The following is a 24,337-nucleotide window of genomic DNA, read 5'->3' as shown; positions in this document are numbered from 1 at the left end:
GTATGTATATTTCAGGATAAAAATTGGTCTGGATTTACATACAAGTACAGTCTAATCCGGGGCAGTCAATTTTTTTTGTCAAGGTCCAAATTTCTTGGTCAAGGTATAGTCTAGGTTCAGACTTCAGGGAAAATAATAAAAACTATTACAACAATATGGATAATAATAAGTACATAACAAGATTTTGGGTCTATTGAAAGGCATCTGGTGGTTCGGATTAGGCCTGCGGTCCGCCTATTGATTACCCCTGGTCTAACTGGTAGATTTTTGTTACAGTAACGGAGTTCTAACAATGAATATAAACTTTATATTTTATGGTTCCACTTTATCACTTAATTTTCAGTTTTATGTATGAATCACATATCTGCTGAAATACTGAACATTGTAATTTTACTTATAGTACAACTTCCACTTAAAAGGAAAATAGTGAATTAATGGCATCAGATCACAAGTTGTCAGAAAGACAAGCACACAGCAGTTTAAAAAAGAAATAATGAAAAAATGTAAATATTTCATGTTTAACGACTCTAAAATTCAGCTTTCTAGTCTTAAATTGCAAGGTTGCATAATTTCTCCTGTTCTTTCTATTGCTGCTTAACACCATGAATCTAATAACTGTGGAAATTTTATATCTGTTGCCAACTTCTTTCCCCATTCGAGCTATTAAGTTATTAATACAGTGACAAATCCTTCAGTGTTTACTGAGACAAATTCTCATAAACAGCAACGGAAGTTTTGTCTTAGTGAGAACTGAAGAACTTGACACATCGTGAGTTATTCATTCTGTACAATAAAACCTTCAAGCACTGACATATCTCAATGATACTTCAGCACATGAGCGTGTACAGTCAACTTATGTTATCATTTTGCGTACCTGAGCATACATATTACTGACTTGGCTTTCACAGAGAAGATGCGTACATCTGCTTGTAAGCGTAGGGTCCACAGTGCCGCCATGTGCTTGGATGATCTGGTAAACCATTAAAACCAAACATGAATGTTTGTTAATCTACAGTTCCAAACGGAGTCCTCTGCTTAAAAGACTTTTACTGTTAGTGGAGTTTTCTGCATCTGGAGTGTGGGCCACAGTTAAAAACATTAGCATACTTGCAAGAAGCAAGTAAGTTTTGCAAACAAAGCCAAGATCTTTCACACACATAACATTTTAGAGAGTTTAAAAATAAGCGTTTCCATTAATAGTATTCAATATTGTAAAATACCCCATTCTTTAGAACGCAAGTCCTAATTATTTATCTAGTGACCAAAAATGGTGGATGATAAGCAGGAGTGGGTAGTAGAAGGAAGACAGTGGCTACACAGCAATAAGATGTGATGACTTTTGCTCTGTAAATTTCTTAAATGTTATAGGTAACTTGGGTCAGGTGGGCTGGACAGTAAATGAAAGGAAAGAAGTTGGAGAGCTGAGAGAGAGGAAGAGATGGTGGGTATGGCAGGTAACAGGAGCAGGTATGAGAAGAATGGTAAAATAAGAGAATTGAGCAGGATGAGGTGCATGATCCAACAGCAATAAAATGACTTCTGTGAATTTGGATCAATATGACAAATATATTCTCTTGCTTATTCATCTTTTAAGACACATTCATTCATAATGATTTAAAAATACATTACTGGGAAACACCTCTTTGTATGGATTTAAAACTGCTATTTGTTCTTCAAAGGGAAAGAAAGACTGCAGTTTGCACTTTTTTTGCTGACTCATGAAAGATGCATTCTCATCTTTAGAAGTATTAGAAAAACAAATATGTAATATCTAACAACTAATAACTCTAGAAAATTGAGCAGGGTGGGGTTTTTTTTGGGGGGGGGAGGCAGTTTGCATTTAGCATAGCAGCTAACAGATCTATAAGGTTAGATTATGAATCATGCAATTCTGCCTGGATAGTACACAAAGTCGGTACAGAACATTTACTGTATTTTATTATGCAAAATTCTATGTGGATGACCTTGGTAACTTTTACTACAACCTGTCCAGCAAAAGCTCCGAGAAGAACATCAACCTCCTCTCAATTAGAAAAGGACAGGATTAGATTTTGCCAAAACTTATTTATCAGCAAAGGTGAAAATACACCCTTCTCCCATCTTATTCACCTCCATCAGATGCGTGCTTCACAGCCTACTTAGGCCCATTTACCTGCTGAAGTTATGATGTTTGCACAACTTTATTTGTTTAAACAGTGACATAAAATGCAAAAATCGTATAATACAACATTAAGATTGCAAAGTTTAAAAACACAAAAGGCCAGGAAATGCTAAAACATGCTGCCAACAGAAGCATTAACTGAGCCATATTGCAGACGTAGCAATTTCTATTCCTGTTTTATCTAGTTAACTCCATAGTTTAATATTACTGTTTATATCATAAGATATATAATGAAACACCTGGAATGTGTAACACAAAATATGTAGGGTTTTTAAAACCATAATACCTTCAACCTTTGCTTTCTAATGATTTTACTGATCAACCATATTACATTAATTTGATTCTTCTTAATAAAGTGGAATCTTACCCGTTTCCAGGTCGCTAACAGTTGTTTGTCAGACATCTGTTCTGGGTAATCAGCAATTGCAAAAACACAGCCCAACAGGAAATATTCTTCTGGAACTAGAATAGTTTGCAGATGAAAGAATAGAAAATTGTAAACTAGAGCAGTTTGGAGGCTACCATTTCAGACCACATTTGTTATATTAAAATTTCCCACTATCAGCTACAAAATAAATGAATTTTGAATTTTTTTTCTTTTTAAAGAATGTAATGCGCAAAAGTTCTAGAACTGGACACCCATGGAGACTGAAGTCCTGCTTTATCTACAATACAGCCTAGTAAGTATTTTTCCCCAATGTGAAATGAAAACAAGAACTGCATGCTACTCATTTCACATAAGCCACCACCAGTCAGATGGAAAAACTTTTCCGTTGATACCAGCATGGGCAGAGATCTGAAATGAAAATTTGGAAGTGAATGGTAATGGAATATCAATCTCTCTCTCATGATCCATCTAGTTTCCCCAGCCTTTTGAGTATTGTTCCCCAATCTCCCTTTTTGAAAATTTCCCTCCCTGCCTCTCAAAAAATAAAATTATATTTAGCTTTTACATGTACAGTATAAATGGACTAACACTGTAGTCATAGCACAATATATGCATTTAGATGGTAGTATCAAAAAAACACAAACCAGAAAATAAAAAGGTCTTAAAGCTTTCACCTTCCAGAGTGTACTGGATAGTCCCTAGTTATCATACATTTCTAGTCTATTACGTTTTTGATCAAGAACAAATTTGAACCCAACCAACATTTCATATGATTGGCCATCACTTTCAAAATTATAAATCAGTGACTACTAACTCTCTACTGCTGGATCATGTCCAAACAGCTGTTGCTGTTGCAGCTGTAGCTGCTGTTGCTGCTGATGATGTTGCAGTTGCTGGGCTGGCACCTGATGTTGTAGTGGCTGAGACATTTGAGTCAAATGTTGTGGGGCTTGAGTTTGTATTTGCTGCTGTTGATGTTGTTGGTGTAACCGCTGTAAATGCTGCTGCTGCAACTGCTGTTGCTGAATTTGCTGCTGTTGATGTTGTAGCTGTTGCTGTTGAATGTTCTGCTGCTGTATTTGCTGTAACTGTTGCTGCTGCAACTGTTGCTGTTGTAATTGATGCAATTGCTGTTGCAAGGCATGCTGCTGTTGAAATTGCAACTGTTGCTGAGGCCGGTGGAGCTGTTGTTGAGAATGTAGCTGTTGCTGTGGAAACTGTAGCTGTTGTGCAAATTGGTGTTGTTGATGAACTTGCTGTTGCTGCTGCGAAAACTGATGAGGTTGTTGCTGTGGGAAAGGTTGTTGGGGAATCTGTGGTTGTTGCTGTTGCTGCTGTTGCTGCTGCAACTGCATAAGTTGTTGAGGTTGAAGGTGTAGCAGAGGGTGGTGCTGTTGCTGCTGTGTTTGATGTGGTTGTTGTAATAAATGTGTCTCTGGAGTTAACTTCACCTGGCTAAACAACACTGCATTTGTATGTCCCTGTTGGCTATGATTTACTTGTTGTTCTAAACTTTTTGTAGGTGCTGAAAGGGATTGCAAGATCTAGAAAACAAAGATTAATGTTGTGACCTTTATGTCATCATTGAGAGTGAAAAATATAAATAAAAATATGAAAAATATTTAGCTTTTTACAAATGAATGACTCTAACGTAGCTACATTTTACATACCTTTCAAGATAAACAAAATCTTTCATTTATGTGTGTTATTGTATCATCAATATAACAGCATTCAAAATGGAAAGAGCATATTTAAAGGAACAATGGCACTATAAATGGCATAGCTAAATCGTAAAGAAAACATGAAAATGTAATTGACGCCAAAAATCTTGCATAAAGTCCCAACTGTCTAGGATGTTTGGGGAAGGGGAATTCAGCACTCACCACCTTTTTTCCCTCCAAAAATCTACATGGCACATGCTAGGTTTTTTTATGGGCATCCCAAAATGGATCATTCTGTAACACTATAAACACTAGCTGTTGCACCGCAATCAATGGAATTTGTGATGTCATGAAACTATCTATCTTAGGATGTCGTTTAAAAGTTACTATGAATATGAGGGGGATTTTTTTTTTTTTTAATTTAGTCTATCTATGCTAATGACAATAGTTATATATTTCTGGGGCTTAATTTTCATTTTTACTTTGCAGTTCACAATTAAGAAAGATTGCTTCACACTTTACAGAAGCTCAGATTACATATATATTTAATTTAAAAGTACCAGATAATGGGAAAACTATGGAAAGTGTTAATGATACCAAAATGTGTACTAGAACAGTAGATACTTTTCTAAATTAATAAATATTCAACTTCAAAAAACCACCCAAAGATACAATAGCCTACATGAATTACTAACCTACGAATTTCAAAACATGAGATCTTCATGAGAGGAATCTAAAAGTTATTCTGAAACAATCAAAACTGGTTTATTGGACTACTTCACTACATAAAATCTGAATTTACTAGCCCAAAAAACACTAAAATAAATTGTTTTTAACTATGGCAAATTAAGTCGGAAACTATCCCTTCCCCTCTCCTTTCTTGTTTAATTCTTTAGCATCTGCAAAATCTGATATTATGTCAAAAAAGATCAGGAAGCCCACGTTCATTTTTGTTTTGTTTATTTTCACTTTTGGAGTTTCGGTGACTTCAGCCTTCCCATACAATAGTAGACAGAAATTCCTTCATGATGGCGCCAGCCATCTTAGTCAACACAAGACAGTTTATGAGGGCCCGCAACCATCACAGTACCCACAAGTCAAAGGCAAACATCCCTTATTAAAAGAGATGCCACTACTCAAAGCTGGATCCTTTATTTGGTGTCAGGATTGATCAGCAGGCAGTGCATAACTGCCCATAAGAGATGGTTATGTTGGCCCATCACTGTAGATTCTGAGCACATCAACAGATAATGAATTAATGAATGTTATCCTCCCAATTTCCCTGTTATGTATAAAAATATAATTATCCCCATTTTACAGATGGGGAACTGAAGCATAGAGGAATTAAGTAATTGTCTCAAGAGCGCATGCAAAGTTCGTGCTAGAACCAAGCACTGAACCTATATCTCTTGAGTTCCAGTTTGGTGTCTTAGCCACAGGACCATTCCTCCTTCTAGAAACAAATCCTTTACAGATGTCCTCCTGAACAAAGTCTTTACTACAGTAAATTTTATTATAAAAGGTTTTTTTAAAAAAAAAATCTCTTTAGATTGGACAGAATGCAGGAGGAAGAGGGAAAACAAGAATTCTGGTGGAAGGAAAATTAAAAGCACAGAAAGAATTAGATTTTCCATTTCAAATCAAACAGAGAAACACAGAAAATCTTATCTATTAAAGGCCTGAGCCTCCTGTCTTACTCACACAAGACCCCGATTAATATCAACAACTTAGGTGTACAACTTTGTGTGTGCACCTCATGCCTCTTTAAAAATAAATAAATAAATAAAATCAGGCCCTAAGGTTCAATTTACCTTTACAAATAAAAACAATTGAGAGTTTCGCAAGGTCATTCCATTTTTCAGTTTGTCTGATTGTGTGTAGGCAATGTTATGTGGTATGCAAAATCACTAAATGTCCCCACCTGCCCACCAACGGAAAGGCTGTGAGACATCCTAGGCCCCTTCTGATCCCATCTTAAAAGGAGAGGACGGGATAGGATTTATCGTGTGCGTGCATGCATGCATGCCCCTTCCCATTTGTGTCTCTTATCCATTTGTTATGCCATATCTTTTATATTGTAAGCTCTTTGGAGCAGTGACTATTATGTGCTCTATGTTTGTACAGCACTTAGCACCAACTGGTCCTGCCCTCATTTCATGTTCTCTTCTAGAAGAAATAGAAATAGATTAACCATAACTTTTTTGCACCAGAACTATGTGGACTACACAAAAGATAGAATTTATAAGTTAGGACTTTTGCAATGGTACCTTGACTGCACTGCATAGCAACCTAACATTGCTTAGCGGTAAAAAACGCTGCAAATGCACAATAGGAATCAAATTGCAGCTGTTTGAGAGAACCATGAACTTTAACATTTTCTGAGTTTAGAACATGGCATTAATTAATTTATTGCACCGAATACAAGTACTGAAGGACATAAAGTTTAGTTTACTAAACTGGACAACTAGCTTTAAGACTGTGAATCACTTTGTGTTCCTGCCAACACTGAAAGTGCATAATATGAATCTTGGTATCAAATGTTGGAGTTAAATACTGCATTTGTAATATCACTATATTCCACTCGGTCACACATTTTTACTTTGCGAAGTTAAAATACTAATGAATAGGTTTACTAATGGGGCTATGTTTAGCTGTATTTAATCTCTATGTAACCTGGGAACATTTTACTCCTTCTCATAGTTTGAGGATTTTGAAAGGAAACAAAGTTCTTAAAAGTGTTAGCCCAATATTTTGTAAATTAAAAATCCAAACACTTACATGTGCTACATTTGATGGTCTATTAGTCTGCTGAATATCAGCACTATTAGTAATATTTCTTAATGTCCGTACTGCTGGACTCCACGTAGCCATCATCTCTGGTCGTTCAGAGCCTTGGGTACCTTGAACGGAAGCCATTATATTACCTCTGATTTCTGGAGGCAATATATTGCCTGGTACTGGTGGGACATTGGCACATAAATTAATTAACCCCGAGTCCTTGCCTTGAGGCAACCTGCGCTTTGCTGCAGCTGTCTGTGGGACTTCAGCTGGTGTCCAGTTCAAATTTCTTTCTTGCTTTTCAGGAGAGGAATCTGAGGAATCATCAAACATCAATTCCCCTTTTGTTTTATCAGCACTAACAGATTTTGGTGAAAAAGCCTGGTCACCCAAAGGCGATCCTTCTCGAGATGATGCTGGGCTTGATAATTTTTCATCCGTACTAGCTTCATTTTGAGAATCTTGTTCTTCATTTTCTGCCTCTTCTTCCTCCTCCTCCTCCTCCTCTTCTTCCTCGTATATAATTAGACGGGGATGATAGGATAGTTCTTCCTTTTTAGTTTTATCAGATATAGAATCTAGTACCCAATCAGGTGTCACAATTTTAATGCTCTCTCGTTTACAAGCACATTCGTATTTTTCCTGTGGATGAGACATAAGAAAATGCTATAAATAAAATGTATTACATTTCCCCTCCCACACATACCCAGGCAAGATTTAATTATTTCTAGTGACATGAATAAAGATTAACTCTGAATATGATTTCATACATAGTTAGTGGACACCATCACTATCAACTTTTATCTTGGAGTCATACTGCACATGACTATGCAGAAATCCCTAAAACAGCAACAAGTGAACATTTACAAATTACATTTTAACAAAATCCAAAATAAGAACCAACAAAGAAGTGATCAGGCATATTCAGCCAGGTAAGGCAACTGCTTTCAAGCAACCGTTACCCTTTCAGTTGCAACCTACTATAACTCCTGTAATTATTCATTCACTTATGGATGCACTTTAACAACTGTCATGTCATTAGTTTGTTAGGCCACTAGCTTTAAAAATATTATCAATAATTCTGCCAGTGACATTTTAAAATAAAAGATAACTCTTGCAGAGAAGTCGTGCTGAATGGTGCTCATCCTGAGTAAAAGGATCTGAACTATTCAGAAGGTATACAAATATGCTGAATGATAAGATCCAGTAACCTCTCTTACCATCGTGTGGCCTGGGTTACACTAAAATATTAGGTCAACCCAGCTGTGTCGCTGAGAGGATGTGAACAAGCCACACCTCAAATGATATAGTTACACCAACCTAACCCCTGGTGTAGACAGCACTAGTCAATGGAAGAATTCTTCCATCAACCTAGCTACCGCCTCTGGGGGAGGTGGACTATTCATGCTGATAGAAGCACCCTTGCTGTCAACGTAGATGGTGTCTAAACTGAAGCACTACAGTGGCGCAGCTCCAGCTGTGCCATTGTATTGTTTCAAGTGTAGACAAGCCCTAAAACTCATACCAGTCACTTGTGGCATACATTAATCATCAGATTTTGATATTCACTTAAAATAAAGACAGTAACTTGAAACTTCATATGGCCACACAATAAGTGTGTAAAAATTACAATATAATTTCCTCTTCAAACAAGGAACTTGCATTAAGAACTCATTCAAAACCACATATGTGCCAGTTTTAAAAACTAGAGCCATTTTTAGTTCTCAAAGCCCAACAATAGTCTGGACAATTTTTTAAAGTTGCATTCTTGACATTCTTGCATAACTTGGCAAAATAACTTTTTTTTTTTTTTTTTTAATAAACTTAAAATATTTCACCTCTGGATTGAGAGAAAACATAAGAATTTTCACCTGCCAAAAGTAAATGTTTTTTTTAAAGTTATAGGTAACTGCAGATTCAGAGCAAAGATGCCTTCTCAAGCTTAACCAGAGCACTGCAATAATGTAAAACAGGTCCTTATTAGCTACTATTGTCAGCTCTTAAACACATATTTCTCCTCTCTTGTAGTGGAGATTTTTTGTTGTTCACAGGTAATTATTTCTCCATATCTTCTGAAAGTTTGGGCTCTTCTAAATGGAAAAGAGGAAAACAGATACAAACCAAAGTTGTGACAGGCACATTACATTTTTCATAATGTTTTATAAAGCTGTGCAGTGCAACATCAGGAAACTAATAAGGTTAATTTATAATGCATCAAGACAGACCAAATGTAACTGAAATAAATGTAATTTGAACCTACTTCTCCATGAGATAAGTGAAACGGATACTGATCAGACCACACCTCTTCATGTTTTAAAGTATTAACATCAGTATTACCATCAGAAAACATTGAAGAAAACCAAAATCTGGCATGTTTGTTGAAAATACCAATTACTGAATGTTCACTTTATTTTTAATGGAAGAGTCCAATGCTTGAATCATAAATATGTTCACGCAAATTAAATTCTGAACTTAAACATAACATTTGAATTAGACAGGTAAAACGGAATCATCAATACATAACAAAGGTTGTTAGGCTTTAAAAGCTGTCCAGATCTGGCATAACAGCTCCATGTGCATGCGCATAAAAATCTAGCTCTTTGACATTATTGATATTTTCAAAAGGAATCTAAATGAAGCTAGGCATAGCTAGGAGTTTGGTGCCTAGCACCTTTAAACACCTTCGGAAACTTAGCCTAAAAGTATACATTGCATTTCTTTCCTCTGGTGGTCTTGCATATTAAGACTGTAATCTCTTCAAGGCAGGGACTGTCAATTTCTATGTATTTTTTAGGAACACATGGGGATCATGATCCTGATTAGGACCTTTGGATGCTACCAAAATAAAATAATATCTATATCAAAAATCCTAAACTTAATCTGAAAGACTTTTTAAAATCAACAAATTGTAATGTTAATGCTAACTGTCCGAAACAGCAGAAGTAAGAGGGCCACGGATTTCAAATGTTTTCCTCACCTATTAAATCACATATTGCTGACTCCCTTGCCAAATGATATCTGTACCACTATACTGTTGACATCAGAGCCACAAAGGAACCTCAGTGGAGCATAAAGCTAGCTAAGAGGACCGAGTACTCGTCTCATATGATATGATGCAGTTTTGCTGAATTTTTTTCATTTTACTATTTTAAATCCCAAAGAGTATAAAGTAACAATTAAAAATTATTTTGGCAAAACCTGACCTTCTACAGGCTGGCTCCATGCTCCAGCAGAGTGCTGTAGAGGTTGTGACATCACCAACATAAGGAATGCTGGGGCATCACTTGGAAAGGGAGTCAACAATCTATTATTTTGTGGACCTGAAAACAAAGGCAAATTTTAAAATCAGTTATGTGCTGCAGACTCTCTTAAACCTCCTATGTGGAGCATTTAACACACAATCCTATACCAAGTTGCTGCTTTTTTAAAGTATTCTATTTAAAACAAAGTGCAATTTGGTTTAGTGAAACTCAGTATTTTTAAAGGCACAGTACAAAATAAGTTTAAGCTTCACATTAGAACTATATTGATATTGTGACTCAGTATCTGCAAGTGGCATTGCTATGCAAAAACAAACTAGCAAGTATTTTAAGAACACAGTGAACCTATAAAATAACTAAGCCCATACTGCTGAGAGACCAAATGTGTAATAAAAGCCCTTGGACAAATCCATGAGGCTCTAAACTATATCACACTTCCTACCATAGAATTAAGCAACAGACACCCTATTGTTTATGGCCAATAAAACCGTTCAAATCAGCAGGACAGTCACACTTGTGCAGGAAGTTGACATATTCAGTTTTAATGCTACTATTAGTTAGTCTGCTTTATTCTCTGGGGTGTGGAAACTGATAAAAGAACAATGTGTGGGTCTCACCACACGCTATCAGAGGCTAAGCATTCAATATGATTTGAAAGAGGGTTGTATGGATAAGAACACTACATTTACATTAATAGGATTAAATACCAGAAAGGATATAAACCCTCATTCCCAATTCATAAATTAATATCTAACAAGGATCTGGGAGAATCTTCTTATATAAACCAGTTAATCCATACCTGCCCACTATGGATTTTCTTACACCTTCCTCTGAAGTATCTTGTTCTGGCCGTGTCACAGACAAGATACTGGTCTAGATGGACAACTGGTCTGATGCAGCATGGCAATTTCTATAGTCCCAATTTCCTCCACTTACTTCTCTCTCCATCCCTTCAGTCTCCTTCTCCTGACCTTCTACTTCTTCATTGGTCTCTATGTTCCTTTCTTTCTCCCCTGTCATCCCCCTCACTGACACCACATTTTAAACATCCCACCCCCACCACACACAGACACAAAGACCTCTACAAAACCAAAATAAAGGTAAATTTGGAACCCTCTAATGCAAACTCATGTTATATTTGTAAGCTTTATCCCCATGACCCCTACTTGCTACCTATTTTTGGTCTCCCTTTGTTACGTTATCTTTACATGGAATATAAACTCTTTGAGGCATAGAACAGACTTTGTGTGTGTTTCTGTGAAGTGCCTGATAAAGTTTTAGGCATTGTGTATAAAAGCACTATTCAATTAAAACGTCTGGAGATTTTTATTCAATTCTTGTTGTGCCCATCCCTGTGGAAACTGGAACCACCACAGATTATGACTGATTGATCGATCGATAGCACTCCCTCCTGATGCTTTCAGCAGCTTGTCAATTTAGGGTAGGGATTGTACTTCCCAAAGAAACCATAAGGAATTTGATTCTTCTTAAGCACAGAAATAAGAGAGATCTGTTAAGGTGAACAAATGACTGTAGCCAAAAGCACTGTCTAGATTTAGATTTGGCTGGGAAAGAAGATCCAAGGTTATTCTCTATCTGTTCTCTTAAGTATTTCACTGAAAGCTCCTTAGTCATGGAAACGTATGGAGAAGACCTTAAGGCCAGAACTTCATAGCATGCAGTAACCATAAAAGTAGAACAGCCTGACTAAGACTGACCAGGAAGTGCTGACCAATGGTATAGAGCCCAGTGGGACTTTTCCCAAGAACAACTGGAAAAATTAACGTTCCCTGAGAACCTCCCCAGAACTGAGATTTCAATGAACCTGAACAATAATTTCTGTTCTTAGGGATGATGGTCCCAAAAGGAACAGATCCACAGGGTGAAAATTCTGGATTTCAAAAGACAATGATCCAAGTCTTCAGATGACTCAGCCATCAAAGCTTTCAAAGACCACATGCTAACTACAGACAAAACCAATGGGCTTGAATCTGAGAAGGCCTTCAGAAATGGAGGTTACTTACCTGTAACAGGAGGTTCTTTGAGATGTGTGGTCCTATGTGTTGCATGAGCACCATGTGCCTGAGCCTGGAGATTATTAGTGCAGATGGTCTATTCTCCTCGTGCACTGAACCAAGTGTATAAGGTGGGTTGCAGACCAGCCCTCTGCAGTTCCTTCTCCTACCACAAATATAGCCTTCATCAATTAAGGACTGGAACTGAACTTGTTCTTTCTGAGGGAGCTTGTCCTTAAAATCCAACAAACTTCGCATAATTAGTGAAGCTGTACTTAGGAAGAAGGGCCTCAATCTGAAATTCTATATTGGGGAGTGGCAGAAGAAAAGACCTTTTTCCCTAGAAGGCTTAGACATTTGGCACCCTTGTCCAAAGGTATAGTTTTGCAGTGCTGCAGCCTGGATCGTTCGATAGCTGCTAGTACCACCTGAGATTTGTGCAGTGGGTGAGATGCCCCTTTAGATGGAATGAAGTAGTGCTTCTCAGCCCTGATGGGGTTGGGGCAGGCAAGCAAGAAGTGGGAGTGTGCCACACTGTTGTAGCTGGCCTTGTTGATTGGGGGAGCACTTGATTGAGACCAGAGGGATGCAAGATGTTCACCAACCGACACTGGGGCTCCTGAACTTCTTCAGGCTGTACCTGGAGCTCAGACACCATCCTTTGTAGGAGCTCCTGATATTGCCTGTAGTCATCTGGCAGAGATGGTGAAGATGGGATAACTGCCTCAACTGGAGAAGACTATGAAATCGCTGCCAGAACTGTCAGATCTGGTCCAACTTTAGTCTTCTGGAGCCTCTGACTCTTCAGATGAAAAAGCTGGATCTCAAACTACCAGCAGAACCAACAATACCAATGGTTGGGTACTCAGGCTCGCAGGTGGGAGAGGAGAGAGGTTCCGTGTCCTTGCAGTAGTTTTCTCCTCCAGAGTAACTGTGTCTCTGAATAAAGATGGACCTGAGAGGAGAAGGGAGCAACGAAAGGGAAGAGCAAACATGTCTTCCAGTGAGACGTAGATCTTGGACCACCCTAGGGTACAGGCTGAGTCATTTAGTGGAGCCGTGGGATCCAGTGCTTCCCTGGTCACAGTGGAAGATGGATCCCTCTGCAGCTGTGATGGTATCAGCACAAAGTCTGATCTTGATGTTGAAGGGAACAGTGGCGGATGTCTGTCCTTCCATTTGCACATCAGAACTTGTACCAGAACTGACGGACCTGTGCTCCTTCATGCCACTTTGTCCTTTTGAGGTGGTTTACTTGGGACTAAATCTTTTGGACCCGGGCACAAGGACTCTCCAAACTTTGAAGCAACCTTGGAAGATGACTTGTCTCTATGATTATGAGAGTATCCCTTCCTCTCAAGAGAAGCCTTCACCTTAAGCTTGGAAGTCAGCCTTGACTCCTGAGGTTATGCTCAGAGGGGCTCTGCTTGTTGACTGAGGCCGATATATGTTGTGGGAGGGAGGTGTCTCTCCAACCTACATCTATGTGGGGTCTCATGGCCTTCTCCATCAGATGTTTTCTAAGTTTTAGCGCTTGACCTTCACATATTCTGGCAGGGAAGGAGAGGTAAATGCTGCTCTTAGCCAAAATGTGAGCCTCACTGAGGCAGAAAGGCAGCACTGGTTTGCGTCTCTCACCAAAATGGAACAGGGGAAAGAAACATAATTCTTAAACCCCAGAATTCTGGGCATAATCCCAGCTTCCCGGGGGAAGTTTCCCCGGAACAGGAAAAAACTAACTATGCTAGTACTTAAGACTCAACAAGTAAAAAAGTAAAACTATTTACAATATAAATACAGACTGAAGAAGTCAAAAAAGGCAACTGTGAACACAGACGTTTCCAACTCAGGCCATGTGGTGATCAGAAGAAACTGGAGAGGTGCCATCTGCACTGCCTCTTATGCCCAGGGTTCAGAACAGAAGGTCTTAAACACCATGGAAGAATATTTCCGGAAAAGGAGGCTCAAGTCAAATCCTCAAAAAACAACAGTCCCTGCATTCGATCTTGGTAACAGAAACACTTTCAGTACACCCTGAAAGTGACCTTTTGTGGCAACATTATGCGACGTGATCCCACTCTGCCCTAGCCTTCCATGATCATCTGAAGGAGGTAGTTGCCAAAACAAGACAAATGTTAACCTGGTCCAGAAAGTAGCAAGCACAAGCTGGGGGGCATCAGTGCTGCAGACATCAGCGATGGCCCCTGTGTACTCTGTAGCCAAGTACTGTGCACCAGTACGGACCAGAAGTAGCCATACCCTACTTGTTGGTGTCCAACTGAATACTGCAATGCGGTGCATTATTGGAACCCTCAACCCCCACACTTTGGCTGCCAGTGCTGTCACACATTGCTCCCCTATCCATTTGCCGTGATGCCGCAACCTTTTTGGGATTCCAGAGGATTGTGGAAAACGAACATTTTCCCATCCACTAGGACTTTCACAATGTCCCTCACCATCGCTTGAAGTCTCAAAAGCCCTTTTGGACCCACACGTTTAACTTTCAACAGTGCAACTTCAACCCTGATGAAGCCTGGGAAGCCGAATGGAGTTTACAAGAAGTTAAAAATAAGTACCTTGTAAAGCACCACAGAAGATCCCTGGCTTTGCTCTCCCACAAAGCTTATGGGCAACCCTAAACCAAATCTATACAAACCATGGCAGATGCAGATACTTGCTGCATAAATGGACAAATGTGAAGGCTTCTTAAGCACTACAGAAAAAGCCTTTTATTGACAGATCTTCCCTCCATGGGCCTAGGGCACCTCTAACAGGGGAACACCTAAAATATTCTGAGCTGTTAAAGCCTCCAGAATAAGGAAGGATTTTAACCCATGGCTCCATTACCTCACAAAACTGGATGAAAAAAAACCACATATACATAGCACAGCCTTTGTTGAAATATTCCTTACTGCTTATTACCAGATTTTGTGGAGGGACAAAAGGAATGTTTATTGGACTCCATGTCAACTGTCACAGATCAAAATGGTGACTCGGGTACCTACAACTAATAAATTGAGTGTGAGGGCTGGGAGAAAACCTAACCAACTACAAAGAGAAGTAAAACCCAACACCTAACAAGCAACAGAGCTTAAAAAAAGCACACTCCTCACAGGAAGAGGGACTGCAATCAACTGGCTGTCAGCCAGAGAGGAAGAGAAGGACAGTAAAGAGTGTAGGGTATTTAACTAGGGGATAGGCAGAGCCCCAGCTTGAATGGCTTTACAACTCCTTAATGGTTCTCTGGCCACATACCAGGTGCACTTAGAGAACTGACAACAAAAATTCCACGTCTCTAGGATAATTATTATTGTGCACTCATTTGGTTTTGGTGGTGTTAGAAATCGTAAAAGGGAGATATTACAGAGAAAATATTTTTTCTCCATTAGACTGAACAAGAGAGAGTACAATATTATTATTGGTACATTAGATGTACACAACACTTTACCAACAAATTGAAGGCAGATACTTGCACCAATAAGCTTAAAATTCTAAATAAGATATGCTATAGCACAGAAAAGGATAACAGACACAAAGACCCCTTTTACTCCACAGGAGTACAGGAGCTCTAAAGCCCTAACATGGGCCTAAATTTAATTTACACCCATTTTAAGGGGTGTAATATTTATTGGCCCAATATTTATAATTTTGTCAAAGTCATAATATTGATGATATGAGGGAGCAAAGTCCAGCAAGACTGGATAATCAATAACTATACCTCATGCCCCATGCAACTTACTAAAAGGTGCAAATAGAACTGAAAGGATCATCAAATTGAAAAAGGCACAACTGCCTGAGTTTTTGTACCTACTATTCTTATAATTAACACTGAAATTATAATAGGAAAGTAGGGAAAAATGTGTTGTTTTCCCCCCAGTTTGTTTTCCTTTGTGTATTTGATAGCAATCTGTATACGGTCAATTTCACCATTTACCCTTTCAGATGTGCTGGAATTAAATTCATGCATGTTTGCAGGAGCAGTGCTATAATCAGCTATCTCCTTTGCTGGAAATATTCTTACAAACCTGATCAAGACAGCAGATTTTTAGTTAATTAAAAAAAAATCAAATTGACAATGTCCCTTGAACTACATTTTGATAAACTTAATTTCAGCTAACTGTCATCCAGAGTTATTTCTGGAAATCAAAACTTGCATTCACCATATAACAAAACCAGGTAGAGGGCAGTAAGTTATTTGCAGACATATGTTCGTATATTCTGTTCTCGCTGGCAAATGTTAGACACCTTGTTTTATCTCATCTGATTTAGTCATAATGACAATGTAAATCTTTATTGAGTTCATAGTTGTTGTCAAAGCAAATTACTCCATAGAATTATTCTGTTGTATTATGATAAAGAGGAATCAGAATAGTCATCTTATACAGCCTTTTTCCTTCAGTAATTATGTAAAATTAAATAAGATGTCTCAAAGTTTAAAGAGAAAATGTGAAGCAGGATGCATATATACATCCACAAAAATTATAGTTAAATAATATGAAATGCTAATGTGTTTTCTCTAACATCACAAATATGCATAGTGCTCAACACATAAAATATAATGTTTCTGCCCTACAAAGTTTATAATTTAGGGCTTCAATCCTGCAATACATAGCACAGAAGCAGACCATTGTGCCTGTGGAGAGCCCCAGTGAAGTCAGCAGGGCTCCATAACCAAAAACTATGTTATGATTGAGGAGTGGGAAAGGATTTATAGGTTTAATAAAAGAAGCTGGTTTTAGAAGATGCTTAAAGAAGAGGGGAGATTAGGTCAGGAAAGGAGTTTCAAACATTTGTACTAGAACAGAGGAGTCAAAGATGCCAAACAGCTGACCTCCTCCAAAGGAATAATTGCACACTCAAAAAAGTGTGGAAAAAATTCCAAAGATATTTTTCTGGGATAGAAGACCAAAATAATGAAGCCCTATAGCCCAAGAAAGGGAAAGGGGAGAGCAACTAAATTCTTCTGTGAACAAGCACAATGGCTGCTTTACTAACTCCATGCTGGTAGAGCCAAAACCAAAGGCTGGGAACATTATTAGTTTTTCTGTATTGTTTGATGAAAACGTTAATATGCAGGTAAGCAGATGGAAGGAAGATTCATAAATGATCACCATGTACCATATTAAGAGGAATTCTCCAGCAGCAGCAGGAGTGTATTGCATGTGTGGCATTATAGACAGGAAGAGAAAGGGACAAGAATTAAAGAAAAAAAGGGTCATATGACACGCAAAGTGAAAACCCAACCCACTCTACCCACCCCTGATGCTGATGAACATGAAGCAATGAATATACTCTGGTCCTCTGTAACAAAATAATGAGAATACGATACTTTTTTCAAAAGCAAAAATTACTTGCAGAGCTCATAAGCTAGGTGGTTGACAGGAAGAGGAGTTTGTGAATAGTCTGGGCTCTTATGGCTAAGCCCCAGATACACACTATACAAATTTACTGGACACAGAGTACTGTCATTCCTCCGACTATTCAGCTACCCTACCAGAGGGAACTTGCTCTACAAATACACATGGGATAAATGCCATGCTAAGTAGATTGCGGACAAATTTTAGGAGCCTACTTTGACAGTCTGTGGTAGGAACCTGGAGATTCTTGAATCTGAGCAAAAAATCAAGAAACCTGTAAAACTGGTAACTAAAAATAAGGTAGTTATATCTAAACACTGAAGGAAACATAACAATGGGCACTGAATGGAACACTTATTTTGCTTAATCAACTATAAAATTATTAAACAAACCTAACATTTTTAATACAAGACAGTTTATTTGCATTCAGTTTCTGGCACTTAGCTATTACAATGTAGATATGATGATTCCTGGGGATGCCCAGGATTGTGAGACACCTCACTACCACCTGCCCTTAGGGTGAGAAGCCTTGTCTATGCCTGCCATGGGTCAGCTTCCAGACTCCACCAGCCACACGCAATACAAGCTCTCCCCTTTAGCCCTACACAGGTCCTGCTCTCTCTGCATGTTAGAGATAGGCACAGTCCAACCTTGAGCCTTCCAAACTCTCCCTGGAGCGTCCAGCCTCTGTTAACAGGATATTTGCAGTATTCACGGATTTACTGCTCCCAAAGAAGCAGTACATCCCAGCTTACTAGTTACAACTCAGACACCAATCCTCTTAACGTACAGCACTTCAGCAAGTTTATAAGTCAAAACAAGTAACAGTTGATTTAACAATAGAGATTCAAGTGACAGCAAATAGAAGAACTGGAAACAAATGGTTACATATAAAAAGTCCTAACATGCATTCTAGAACCTAGACTTATTGAACAAGATACCTCATGTCTTATAGAGCAAAAGTTCACCCGAAAGTCCTTCCAGCATCTTTCAGCCAGGAAGGCTGTGATCCCTTTTTCATGAGACAAGACACACAGTCAGCTTGTCTCTTGGTGAAACTGGGTGTTTCTTGATACCCTTTGACATATTATGACAGTTTCTGTTCTTATTCATACACAGGACATCCCCTGCTGACTGGTTTTTCTTGTGGCCTACCTCTCTTGTGGACTTTTAATGGACTTTTAATCAGCATCTGGCTTCGTATGCAAATAGGCTTTCATTATAAGACATACAATATACAGTGATTAGGCAGGGAAATAAGTGTCTGTTACTGCTTGAAAGAAACCTTTAAGGTTTCTACTGGTTACCTGTCCTAACTCCAAGGCTTTGAGAACATAATTTCCAGTATGGAGAAATAACTCCTTCAATACTATCTATACATATATTTTAAAACAATCATGACAATCAGTGGGCCACTGGCTCTTCATAGAGATCTCAAATGCCATCCTTTGGTGAACTTAATATGCATATATCTGACTCAGGGGATCCCTGTAAAATCCTATGCATCCCTTGTGCTCTCTGGCACCAAGAGGTTCCTGGGTCACTACAGACATCTCAGTCATTTCAAGGCTTCTCAATTATTCAGCATATGCTTTAGATACCAATACTATGTATGTACTGGAAACTGTACTGGTTTATATAGTGTTTTAGTTTTATTTATTTATTTTGAGGGGTAGTGAGAAGATGGAAGAGAGAGGGGAATGCTAAGGTTCCTGCATACAATCAATAGGAAAACCTTTTCCTTCTCTCAGTTCCAGGCCACAGTAAGCCCAAAGATTTCCCAGATTAATTTTTATAAAATGGGCCGGGGGGGGAGAATGACATATCACACTTTGATGGGATGGTAGTAAACTGAATCAATATATTGCATATAGACACTGTATTTTACAAACATTTATAAAAACTTATTTCTCAAACAACATTTTCCAAACTTGACAAAGGTCTACACGACAAGTATACATTTTAGACATCAATTCAACAAGCCTTCATACACGTTTAACTTCACTATTTTTTTAGACTATTCACACCCATACTGTCAAGCATGTGTTGAAGTACTTGCAGGGTCAGTGTCTAAGTTATCAAAGTGCAAATAAAAAAAAAAACCTTGCTGCATCCACTGATAAGGTAACTAGAAATGTCTAAGTAGACTTTGTTTGGTTTGGGGTTTCTGATTTTTTAAAAAATATTTTATTATGGTTTTTGTGGTTTGAGAACAAGCTCACTGGGACTTCCCCCGCCCCCGAAAGGCAAGTACCTGAAATAAGTACTTATACTGGATCTATCACAACTAGAGCATTATTAATATGACACTACAAGACTCTGTTCTGGTGCTGTCCCCGTATGCCATCTTTGGCAAATCCTCTAGCATCTGTTACTTAGTTTCCCCACTTGTTTAAAAACAATACCACTTACTTAATCTGAAGGTTAGCTAGTGTTTGTGAAGAGCTCTGAATATTAAAAATTCTATATAAATGCTCAGTACTTTTTATCAAAATACGGTGCCCTAATTAGTGGGACAAAATAACCCTTCATCTTCCTCCAAGAGGAAAATTCTGTTATTTAGGGTTTCTTTCTGGATTCTTCTCCCCACACACATACAACCCTAAAATGTAAACAAAATGGAAGGCATTGCAAATCTTTTTCCAGTGATAGTCCAGTAATAAGTATATAGATTCAATATGTGTTTTTACAGTATTACTACTCTAGCCTTGTAATTTGTTCAGGAATTCCACTAAGCAATTATAAATGACATATACTAATACACATGCACTACTGATTAGTATACACGAGTAACTAGGCAGGCAATTGTAAAGTCAGTTATTTATCAAATAGCTATTTGATATATAAAAGTTTTTATGCAGCTACAAATCAGATACAAATACAAAATATTTGAGACTGGGATACCTTTTGAATTAATCCAACTCAAAGCTGTACAGAAAATAAATATGAGACAACTAGCTGCAATGCATTTACATGAACACTTCAGCTATTGAGAAAGCAATTTGAGATGCTAAAAAACTTCAGGAAGGGTGAAAATTGTTTGATTATTAAGAAACGAGAACTACACCAGGAAAGACTGTACATGTAATAAACTCTTACCCCCTTTGGCTCAGGCACAATCAAATGAGTACACTTATTATTAAGGCTCAGTTGGCAATCCCCTCCGTAAAAAGTAATCAAAGCCCACAGCACACTTCGGTCTTCAGATGAAATCTAATAGGAAATTAAAAATAAACCTTTTAGATCTATGCAACAAGACTTCTTGTGCTTGAACAGCATTAATGTAACTTATGAATTATTGTTTAGCAATTTGACTAATGTTTTACTTCCCACCACTTTTAAATAGAGGATTAGTATGAAAGTTTACAAAAAACACTGAAAGGACAATTCCTTAATCCTTACAATGAAAAATAACTTTAGGAGATGTTCTTCACTTTTGCTAACCTGAAATCAGGATATCATTCTCTGGGGAGAGAAAGTTACAACTATGGAACCAAAATGCAAATAGAAAATTTTGTACATTCATTCAAGACAGCCTGTTTATTTTGCTTCAACCATTGCCTTACACAACTGGCTACTTGAACAAAATCTTCTTCCAATAAAAAAGGACTGTTTTATGGATTTTACTTGCATCATCATTCTCCAATCTAGGGAATGTCATTATTGAATAATGAACAAAAATCTGTTGGTTATCCAAAGCAATGGCTACCTAATTCCTAGGCATTGTATGTAATTGTGATGACCAAGACACCTGCAGCCTTTAAAAAAAAAAAATGCAAAAGAGCCTAATCCAACTCCCACTGAAATCAGTACAAAAATACTCCCACTAACTCCAAATGGTGTTGGATCATATATAACAAAAATATTCATGAGCACTTAGTACTCCCATTTCTTATTCAGAAGAATTTTTTAAAAGGCCTACTAATTCTTCAGATTTTAGAGGATGCAAATAAATTCATTTAAAGTATTAATGTCTGTTAAGATAAAGGGACTAACAAAAAGTAAAACAGAATTAAAACCAGTAAATCACATTAGCAAAACACATGCAGACAATCAGAAGTGCTTCTTGCCTCTAACAGGTTATGTTCTATTCTGCCTGACATGCCAGGTAAACCTGTACAATCATATGCAACAGAAAAATTAACATTTTCCTAACAGTATCAACAAAAGTAGCAATTTAAAACTTATGGCCCCACCTGTAAAGATGAATGCACCTGTTCACACAGTGATTTCAAGAGGTATGCTCACAGTGTTCAGAGTTAAGCAGGTACATAAATCTTTCCAAGGTTGGAGCCTAGCTTGTCTGAAGTTTTAGCTGTCCCACCTATAGTAAAGTGTTAGTGCACAGAAGAAAAAGTATAATCATGTCGACCAGTTATTCTGCAAAGTTTTCCTGCTTAGTGCATGGATAACAAAACAAAAACAACCCAAAATAAGAAGTTATAAAAAATTAAAAAATAAAAGCCATAGAATTCCTATGTGCTGCACTCTGCATATTATAGGATCTCTTTATTGCTTAATACCATATAAATCATTCCCCTTTTTATGCTAAGTGTTGAATGATTCTGTGGATCCCCATGTATGATATCCAATTCAGTATTTAGTCAAATGCTGCTCAGATAATGGTTCACCTATTGTATATCAGAGAAGAAAAGTCACAGTACCATGTAAAAAGACTATAAGGAAAACAAGAATCAGAAGACAAAAAAGCGTACAAATGTATTGTAATTATTCTAAGTTAGATTTCTTTAAAATGGCTTTATATTCTCACCTGAGAGAGACAAGCAGTGACTCCAAAAAAGATCTGACATGATTCTGGAGAGAAACCATTCACCCTGGAAAACAGATGTCAAGGACATAAAATAACCAAAATAGATATTTCTTGAAGGGTTTCGGAAGAGAATTAATGATATTATGCATTGCATTTCTCATATATTTGACCATTAAAAAAAGCCAAACCAAAAACCAAACAAAAGCTAGTCCTTTAAAGTCTGAGATTTGTTTCTTCAAGTTGCAACTTTTAGTGAAAATTCAAAAGTTTCAAGTCAAACTGATCCAGATTACTTCTAACTACTGTAGGAGCCCAAAATGGCACTGTGAACTTGCTCCTCTGGGATAGCTTTTTCAGCACATTCCATCCCACTAAAAGAAAAACAAGCAATGGAAAAGTGTAATTGCCCTTCCTTTCAGGATGGTAAAATAGGAAAAATTTTCTGTTACCTGAAAATTTCTTTTCTTTGAGTAATAAGAATGCCAGATTCATTACAATGTGCATGTCAGCCTGCCTGCAGGTTGGGGACAGAACCAGATTTGTCAGACACTGGCACAAAGGGAATACCCTGCTCCCTGAAGTTCCTTCCAGCTGAGATAACTTCTACAGCCAGGATAATTCAATTTCAGTTCTGGTCACCCCATTTCAAAAAAGATATACTAGAACTGGAAAAGGTAAAGAGAAGGGCAACAAAAATGATTACGGGTACGGAGCAGCTTCCGTATGAGGAGTGATTAAAAAGACTGGGATTTTTCAACTTGGAAAAGAGACGACAAAGGGGAGATAAGATAGATGTCTATACAATCATGAGTGATGTGGAGAAAGTAAGTGTTATTTACTCCATATAACACAAGAACCAGGGGTCCCCCAATGAAATTAATAGGCAGCAGGTTTAAAACAAACATAAGGAAGTACTTCTTCACACAAGGCACAGTCAACCTGTGGAATTCGTTGCCAGGGAATGTTGTAAAGGCCAAAACTATAACAGGGTTCAAAAAAAGAATGAGATGTTCATGGAGGGTAGGTCCATCAATGGCTATTAGACAAGATGGTCAAGGATGCAACCCCATGCTCTGGGTGTCCCTACCCTCTGATTGCCAGGAGCTGGGACTGGACAATCGGATGGCTCACTCAATGATTGCCTGCTCTGTTCATTCCCTCTGAAGCACCTGACACTGTTCGCTGTTGGACAACAGGATACTGGGCTAGATGGACCATTGGTCTGACCCTGTATGGCCATTCTTATGTAAATCTACTTTCCTAAATTGTAGGTTGTGTTAACTATACTTTCAGGAAAAAGCGTAAAGGGTTCTCCTACTACAAAGCATGGCAAATTGCACCTAATGACAACAAACACAAATCTCTGGATGTCTATTGCCATCTCTATTCTGGATGATCCACTTATCTCCAGGCTGGTACAGACCTGGGGACCTCTTTACTTTAAGAAAGGAAATTTCCAGGAAAGCACAGATGATTTGTCCTATTCTTCATTCTAAGGTCCACAGATCTGTTACAATGGGATTTTAATAGCACTGTGCCTCCACGGTGGGAAGCAAGATAATCCTTTAAATATGGACATCTATAATAAGGTAGCATATATATTATATCCTCCATCTTCCACTGGGCAGTAAGGAATGGAAAAGACTTCTACCAAAAGAAAGGAAACGGCATTCACTAAGACTGGATGACCAATATGCAGAATTAGGTGAAATATATATTGATGGCTATGTGGCAGTCTAGCAGATCTCAATACTGTATCGGAGACATGACTGCCCTGAGATTGTCAGTGCTCCTACGAACTGAACTTTCATATTTAACAGAACAGGTCTGTTATCTATGGAAGGATAGTGTTCTGAGATCTCAATTAATCATTGTGTTCTAGCTGGTGGATACTGTACTCACTCTGTCTGGTACACATTCCCTGAAAAGAATTGGGAGAATATTTA

At 38.0% G+C, this 24,337-nt stretch overlaps 1 protein-coding gene across 1 annotated transcript in view; it reads right to left on the bottom strand.

Moving 5' to 3' along the window:
- PAXIP1 (PAX interacting protein 1) overlaps positions 1-24,337 on the bottom strand; it is an 83,226-nt gene that overhangs the window by 47,088 nt on the left and 11,801 nt on the right. Inside the window, exons 4-9 of the mRNA XM_067542725.1 lie at positions 22,392-22,455; positions 20,720-20,833; positions 6,989-7,630; positions 3,364-4,093; positions 2,529-2,623; positions 875-970 (exon numbers count right to left, since the gene is read on the bottom strand). Coding sequence (XP_067398826.1) covers positions 875-970; positions 2,529-2,623; positions 3,364-4,093; positions 6,989-7,630; positions 20,720-20,833; positions 22,392-22,455 — 1,741 coding nt within the window. The remainder of the gene's footprint in view (positions 1-874; positions 971-2,528; positions 2,624-3,363; positions 4,094-6,988; positions 7,631-20,719; positions 20,834-22,391; positions 22,456-24,337) is intronic.

The sequence above is a fragment of the Emydura macquarii genome, unplaced genomic scaffold (assembly GCF_026122565.2).
Source record: "Emydura macquarii macquarii isolate MOO-44397 ecotype Brisbane River unplaced genomic scaffold, CSIRO-AGI_Emac_v2 contig_719, whole genome shotgun sequence".
Lineage (NCBI taxonomy): Eukaryota > Metazoa > Chordata > Testudines > Chelidae > Emydura > Emydura macquarii.
This window is presented reverse-complemented; position numbering and strand designations above follow the sequence as displayed.